This window comes from Mus pahari, chromosome 9 (assembly GCF_900095145.1).
Source record: "Mus pahari chromosome 9, PAHARI_EIJ_v1.1, whole genome shotgun sequence".
Taxonomy (NCBI): domain Eukaryota; kingdom Metazoa; phylum Chordata; class Mammalia; order Rodentia; family Muridae; genus Mus; species Mus pahari.
Window position 1 is genome coordinate 25,454,199 of NC_034598.1, and position 8,176 is coordinate 25,462,374.

Here is an 8,176-nt window from a genome sequence, read left to right on the forward strand (position 1 = left end):
GAGAGAGAGAGAGAGAGAGAGAGAGAATGATTTTGGATTTGCCACCTAGAAGTTACATGACCTTGTTTAAGTTCCATAACTTGCCTCTGCTTAGCGCCTTCATTGGTGATTGAGTAACCATGTGCTGTGAAGGTGGCTCAGCGTGCTGTGCTGCGTGCAGTGGCCAGTGTATTGTCTGCTGTTCTTTCTCGATGGAAGTGGCCGCCCTGCCGTCCTGTCCACTGCCTCTTTCTTTTTTGCTCTCCTCTTTGGAAGCACTTTCTCCTTGCCAGAGTCAAAACGCAGAGATAGACATTGGGTCCCAGCGTCCCCGTAAGAGCTTGACTCGGGTCTGGCCATTGCCTCACACCCAGCCCTTCTTACTCCGTCACAGGGGTCCAGTAGCCAGCAGACTGTGACCCTTCACGCCTTGACGTCTTGCATGAACTGCTTTTTAATAACTTGAAGTGCCCATACTTTTCTGGTTTGTCTGTGAATCTTTATTAATCCTTCAAGAACATGCTTAAATCTATGTCTCCACAAAGTCAACTATGGTCATAAAACCAATATTGCACTGCAGTGACATCTCTTTCCCTCTCCTGGCCCTCTCCCCAGGGTCTTGTTTTGTGACCCATGCACTGCCCTGGAACTCTGTGTGTCTCATGTTTGCTTCAAGCTTATAAACCTGCCAGGCTTGGTGGCTTACATCCTTCATCTTACTACTTGGGAAGCAAAGGCAGCCTGATTGCTGTGAATCTGAGGCCAGCCTGGTCTGCAGAGTGAGCTCTAGGCTAGCCAGTTCTGTGTAGTGAGAATGGACTCACAAACAAATAAGCAAACAACAAACAGAGTTATTTATGACTCCCTTCCTCTGTCTCCTGGGTGGTGGGATGTCAGGCTTGTGCTACCGTAACTGGCTGTGACTTTTCCTTAATCAGACAGTGATCTCTGCCCGGGGCTGTGGCCCTTGCCACTGCTGGGCATGACTGGCTCAGAGCACACACTCCATTTGTGTTGAATCAGTGGTCAGGGGTCAGGGTTTACTAAAACTTCTGTGCTTCAAACTCCAGGCTGCAGGAGCTGGTTGATCGAGTGCTGGAGCGCTTTCAGTCCCTGGGACTCATCGTGAAAGAATGGACCAGTGTGAAACTGCATGCCACGGTCATGAACACACTGCTCAGGAAAGACCCCAATGGTAAGTCCCTGAAGAGCTGCAGCAGGGCAGCGACCAACAATGCCTCTGAGACTTGCTAGTGTTTTACATGAGCGGTGGCCAGGAGTCCCTGATAAGCCTTTTCTCTGGGGAACCCAGTGCATGCAGCAGGGGCATGCCTAGCATGCAGTTAGTTCTGTCACACATGGGGCTGTTAGATTTTGCATACAGAAATATGAGATATGGGTTGGGTACAGTGTAGGGTAAAGTGCTTGTTTAGTATGCATGAGGCCCTACTTTCAGCCATTGAGCATCTCTTCCCGAAGAAGGATTTAAGGTGCCCAGGTACATTTAACCCAAACAGTGCAGAGCCTCTCTCTCCCTGCACCTTGCCCGCTTCCTTTGATACCATCCACAGGGTCCCCCACTTGCCTGTAATTCACTGAATAGGGTGGGCTGGCTGTCCAGTAAGACCAGGACCGTGCCAGCCTTTCCCCCATGGGTTCTGGGGATTAAGCTTAGTGAGGCCCTCATACTGCAAGGCCAGCGCTTTCCTGACTGAGCGTCTCCCTACTCACATCGTCTGCTTTTTAAGTTTCTTTGGTATTGACTTGCTTCTTTCCAGGCTGCTCCTATTCTTTTTTCTTAGCAGGGAAGTTGTTTTGTTTGTTTTGCTTGTGTTTTTGAGACAGGATCTCATGTAATTCAGGCTGGCCTTCAGTTTGCTCTGCAGAAGGGACATGACCTTGAGCCCTTGATCTTCCACATATCTAGCGCTAGCTTTATAGGACTGTGCTACCGCGCTGGCTCTCAGAACTGATTTCAAGCTCAGGGGTATGCCTGAAGGTGGGGTCTTGTTCAGAACGCTTCCTATTCTGAGCTAGGTCAGGAGCTCCCACACACATAGCTAAACTGGGATGTGCTCATGCAGTTGTTAGACCTGGGACTCTGCAGACCTGTATAGTAGAAGATGGAACAGAGAAGTAGAAAGGAATGTGCATAGGTCTGCCAGAAGGCAGGAAAGAGTTGCAGCCTGACAGCATTCTGAAAGTTAAATAATCCTTGAGGGCCTTTGAATTTTCTCTTCCCTGTTCTCTTCTCTGTATTGAATTTTTACTTGAAAAGGACATGAAAAGCTATGTTACTCCCCCCCCCCCCATCTCCATTCCTTTGATAGTCTTCTGGCTGTCCTTTAAGAACATCTTTTGGGACATGCAACCTAAATTAACTCAGTCAGCTAAATTGCAGTTTTGTTTAGGCCAAGGTCATAGACTTGCTGCCTTCCCATGTAGAATGTAGGGATAGCTTTCATGGAGACACTCCCCCACCCCCAAGCCAATGTGGAAGGAATCCTTAGGTTAACCCAAAGCCTGGATGCCAGCAACTTTGAATAGTTTATATGTGAGCTTATATTGTGTGTTTTAACACAATGAAAATCACATGCTACGTATTTGGGGGTTGTAAAGCCCTGGAGGTGACTTAGTGGGAAAGAGATCCGTGGGAGAGCTGTCAGTTACCCAGTGTGTACAGTTAGTGCCCGAGAGCTCTGAAGGAATGAAGACACACGGGCGGTTGGCACTGCCGCATGGGAGCCTCCTATCCTGACTCGCAGCTGCTCCTCCTCGGTCCTCTGTTGCTTCCTAAAGCAGGAGGTGAGAAGTTTGCTAAGCAGCCTGGGGACCAACAGGGCAGGTACAAACAGCCTGCTCAGCTCCTCTCACACTGTCTCTGCGTTATTTACAGCGGAAGGCAGGTACAATCTCTACACAGCAGATGGCAAGTACATCTTCAAGGAGAGAGAGTCTTTTGATGGCCGGAACATTTTAAAGGTCAGTATGCTGTCGAGTGGCATGGTGGTCTTTTGGCCCCGAATGAGGAGGAAGCAAGGTATTGCCTTTTCACACTGACGTGCTTCCTTCTGCTTCTTGTGAAAGGACGCAAAACGTTGTAGTGTCAGAGAGAGGGTGATGGGGGAGACCTCTAGATCCATCTGGCTGTCCTTCCATCCTCTTCGCACCTCTAGAGTGTTTGCAGTCTGTGACTTAAGAAAGACTAACATTTCCCAGCTACTTTGAGACTTGGTTTGAACCCAGTGCGTTTCACTTTATACTCTAGAGGTTTGAGCTTGCGTTTTTAAAGTGAAAAATTTTTTTTGATCTAGTACATTTTCCCCTTCACCCACAGAGTTGCTTTCCAAGGTTAGTTCTAGTCTATTTTTACTCAGGAGCAGCCTGTGTCCTAAAAGTAGGTAGTCAGTGTCTTGACTGCTGAGACCTCACTGTTCTGAATCACAGTCATCTTTGAGACAGGAAAACGCAAGTTCTTCTGCCCTGCATCTCTGTCTCCTGCACACTGCCTCTATTGCAGCTGCAGTCAGGTGAACGTGCTGTGGCTCCTCTGGGCAGAGAAACAGACAGGCCATTGATGAGTCTCATATTTGCTGATGGTTTAGGTCACACAGTTTCAAGGCCATGAATGCTTTCTAGAGGTAGAGAGTGTGCACGTCTATTAGTCAGAGTTCTCTGGAGGGACAGAATTGATATTTACATGTTTATCTTGTATATGTCTATCTATGGATGGAAAGTTCAGGATAGCCATTCAGTCCATCTCAGCTGGTCTTCAGTACATACTGGAATCCCAGAGAAGTCGGTTCTGATACTAGCGAACTTGCCAACAAGAGTAAAGGCAAGCAGGCAAAGAGCAAAAGCATCCTTCCTTTGTGTCCTTTATATAGCCTGACAAGAAGGCATGGCTCAGATTTAGGGTGGGTATTACCACATCAAATGATCTGGGTTCAGATGACCCAGGCAAGGAAAAAATCTCCTCACAGGTGTGCCCAGCCCTCACAGGTGTGCCTATCCCTCACAGGTGTGCCAAGCCTTCACAGATGTGCCCAGCCCTCACAGGTGTGCCCAGCCCTCACAGGTGTGCCCAGCCCTCACAGGTGTGCCCAGCTGCTTTGGTTTTAGTTGACTCTGGGTGTAGTCAAGACTAGCCATCACAGTGTGTAACAGTGGTCAGAGCACTGCATCTTAGATGCACTGGTCTTTACCCCTCCCTTCCCTGCTTCCATCCTAAAGGTTCTTCACAGAAAGCTCCTCTCCCTGACAAGCTGTTTGAGCTTCATTTGAATTCCATGAGAACCAAGTTGGCTTTAAGACATTCCTAAAGGTTTCTTTCTACATTGTTCTTTAAAAAAAAAGAAAAGGAAACAACAAAAACAAACATAACCAAGTATAACAACAACAAAACCCAAGTATGCCTGACACAGTGGGCCAGGGTAAGCCTGAAATCCCTCATTTAGGAAATGGAGGGAGAAGCACGAGGAAGGCAGAGTCCTCCACAGCCATATAGCGAGACTGAGGTTGGCCTGAGGTACATAAGACCCTGCTCTGAAAACCAAAGAAACAAACAAAAGCTGTGAACAGAAAATTCCCAGACTAAAGTAATAGAGGAAGAGAAGCATTGAATCATACAGAAGAATGGGAGTGTTAATTACAGCGGAATTCATCACCAGCCTGCCACCCACCCGCCTACAAGCTATCATAGATGAGAAGCTAGCAGTCACGGGTGGGGGTTCTCACCTGTGGTAGAATGCTTGTCCTGAACACTGGCCACAGGCTCTGGCTCCAGGACCATCAGTTTGGGGAGAACGATCCCTTGAAGTTTCCTGACCTGAACCACCCTGTGGTGATGTGAGTGTAGCTCCCTCTAGTGTTGACAAGCCACAGTACCCTTCCTCATGCCCAGGGGGGCTTTGAGCTGGGCCCAGGGAAGAGTTTGGAGACCATGAATCTCTAACACAGAGCCCACTGTGGTTAGACTTGCAGGAAAGCAATTTTAGTTATCGGCACAGACTGGAACCTACAAGAATACTCAGAACTTTGGGCTTTAGCATTTTCCTGCTGCTTTGTGCAAGGGTAGTCGGTATTTAGGTGGAAATCATGAGATATCTGAGATCATGTTTGTCAGAGCCAGAGTAATGCCTGATTAAAACTCTTAAGTCGGGGCAGATGTTTGGGTGTGGAGTGTAACACAGTGGTAGAACAGGTGTCCATTGTCTTAGTCAGGGATTTCCTGCACAAACATCATGACCAAGAAGCAAGTTGGGAATCCCAGCACTTGGGAGGCAGAGGCAGGCGGATTTCTGAGTCCGAGGCTAGCCTGGTCTACAAAGTGAGTTTCAGGACAGCCAGGGCTATACAGAGAAACCCTGTCTCGAAAAACCAAAAAAAAAAAAAAGAAGAAGAAGAAGAAGAAGAAAGTTGGGGAGGAAAGGATTTATTCAGTTTACAGGAACTCAGTTTATTCAGGACAGGAACTCAAGCAGGTCAGGAAAAACAAGAGCTGATGCAGAGGCCATGGAGGGATGTTCATTACTGGCTTGCTTCCCCTGGCTTGCTTGATTTGCTTTGTTATAGAACCCAAGACTGTCAGCCCAGGGATGGCATCACCCACAATACCCCTCCTCCCCCATCACTAATTGAGAAAATGCCTTACAGCTGGATCTCATGGAGGCATTTCCTCAAGGGAGGCTCCTTTCTCTGTGATAAGTCCAGCTGTGTCAAGTTGACACAAAACCTGCCAGTACATCATGTAAGGTGGACACTGAATCCAAGCTCCAGCAACAAAATCTTGACAATCAGAGCCCTGTTCCGAGTACACCAACTAGATAAGAGATCGCTTCCTGCTCTGAAGACGAGGCAGCGGTTAGCCCTCCTGCCTCTAAGGGGGCACATTATCAGGCAGTTATAGTGTAAAATCATGGGCAGATGTGTGGAAGAGAAATGTGTGCCCTTGGATCCCTGGGCAGGGCACCCTCTAATCTCTCTAGTTCCCCTTAGTTTACTTCTTAATCGTTAGTTTCAGGAGATAGAACCTTTCACCTGTGTTTCAACCAAGGGAATAAATCTCTCAAAAAAAAAAAAATAAAATAAAATGAAGGCATTGTGGGTGTCACTGCCATACCAGCCCAGCATAAATCCACCCGACATAACTGTAGTCTGCCACCTATGGATTTGCTCTGCTAACTAGAACATGAGAAGCCATGTCCTCTGAAACCCTTGAAATGAAAGAAAATATTCAGAAAACAGATTGTTTTTATGTTTCAACAATGAAATTTTTCTTATTTTAATTTTTGTTTTTTGAGACAGGGTCTTATTATGTAACCTTGGTTGGCTTGGAACTCACTATGTAGACCAGGCTGGCCTTGAAGTCATGGAGATCTGTCTTCCTCTGCTTCCCAAATGCTGGGAATGCACCATCACTCCTGGCTTATTTTGCATTTTAAATTGCATGGACACAAGCATGAGGAGGCCCAAGGACATCTTTGGTTTCTCCCTCCTACCGAAAAAGGTCCCCAGGATCTAGTCAGGCAGTCAAGCTTGGTGGCAACTGCTTTTTTGGAATGAACTATCTCACAGACCTCAAAATTATTATTTTAAGAAAGAAAAACAAAGGCACTAACAAAATAGGAGCTGACTAGAATAAACAGAAAGCTGAACAGAGGAACACAAGCTTTTCCAACGCACTAACAAGCACACTAACAGCTCATGGGCCAGGGAGCAGGTGGGTCTTCAGGAGGCAGCCTTGGGGGAAAGCCAGGCAACTCAGCTGCCATGGGAAACTAAGCTGGGAAAGTTGTTGCTCATTGCTCTGAGGATGTAGTGAGTGCCTGCCGATCGCTGCTCTGCTCCAGGAGGGAGATCCGTTCCCCTGGCTCCGTGGAGTAGTGTATGTGCTCCCTGCCATGGTAATAAGAAAAAAAATCTCTGATGGCTTTGGAAGTAAAAGGCACTTTTCCCTTTTGTACAGCTCTTTTCAGAGCCAGAGAAGCTGTAATTGACTGGCGTCTGGTTATTCCTGGTTAAAATAAGACTTGGGAAGAAGGGCCTGACAAAGAGTTGTTCTGTGCCATTCAGAGCAGACATGGGAGAGTACAGTCAGCCGTGGTGTTTTTATGGCAGGCTGACAGCTCCAGGAGGAGGGCACATGGTATCGGTGAAGATGGCCCAGGCCAGATGAATAGGATGATGTTCCCTGAAAGTTTCCACTTCTGAGAGGTAGCAGTGAAGATGCATCTGTGTAACCGTTGGCTGTGGGGCCATGTAACTGGAGACACAAGGCTGATGTGAGGACAGCGGGTGCTAAGGGAAGTGACTTGTCAGTGGGCAGCCCCCAGCAACCAGGCACGATGGCCTTCTTCCCCGGGGGCTTGAGAAGTAGCTTGAAGCAACAGAACCAGTCTCTATACCTTCCTCTCAACAGACTGACTGCAGGCTGAGGAGGAAGCCCTGAGTGGCAAAGACAAGCCAGGGAGTCCGAGGGGCCATGGAAGCACCGCAGGTCCCAGCCATCAAGAGCCATTCAGGAGGATGGCAGGTCCAAAGCCTGCCTTGGAAACTTACGGAGGCCAGGTCTCAGAGATACCAAAGTAGGGCTGGAGGAGTAGCTAGGTGGTGATTGCTTGCCTAGCATGCATAAGGGCTGGGTTCAGTTCATCAAGCTGCAGGGGAAGGTTTATTTTAACCCTGATGTGCTAACTCAGGTGTGCAACTGTAGCACTTGGGGGCTGGAGCTGAGGCAAAAGGATTGCCCTGTGTTTAAGGCCATCCTGAGCTACATAATGAGCTCCAGGGGATCGTGGGCTGCAGAACGAGACTCTCTCAAAAACAAAACCACTGTGAAACTGTAAGGCAAGTCTGGGGGACATTAGTTTATTATGAGGGTGTCTTAGCTTAGGAGGTGGGCATCATTAAGCTGGGTATGTTAGTTTTAATAGTTTCCCCCTTAAACATGGTTCCAGTCCCTCGTCCACTCTGAGTTGGTTGTGAGCAGCCTCTCCCAGCATTTCATCCATCTTCATTTGATCCTGGTTCCTTCCTTAGAGTCCTTAGAGGAAACCAGGGAGGGTAAACACATTTCATTTACTCATTCATTTTTACCTTTTAGAAGCGAGCTTTATTAGGAGACACTCTTGTGACCATGGTGGGAGTCACAATCAGGCCTTGATGGAGGAGGGAGGAGGAGGAGGGAGGAGGAGGA

General features: G+C 47.8%; 1 protein-coding gene across 4 annotated transcripts in view; it reads left to right on the forward strand.

Moving 5' to 3' along the window:
* Ascc1 (activating signal cointegrator 1 complex subunit 1) overlaps window positions 1–8,176 on the forward strand; it is a 91,410-nt gene that overhangs the window by 52,919 nt on the left and 30,315 nt on the right. For all 4 annotated transcript variants that reach the window (XM_021204824.1, XM_029542479.1, XM_021204826.2 and 1 more), the window contains exons 8-9: window positions 1,050–1,174; window positions 2,876–2,961. In XM_021204824.1, the coding sequence (XP_021060483.1) occupies window positions 1,050–1,174; window positions 2,876–2,961 (211 nt within the window). The remainder of the gene's footprint in view (window positions 1–1,049; window positions 1,175–2,875; window positions 2,962–8,176) is intronic.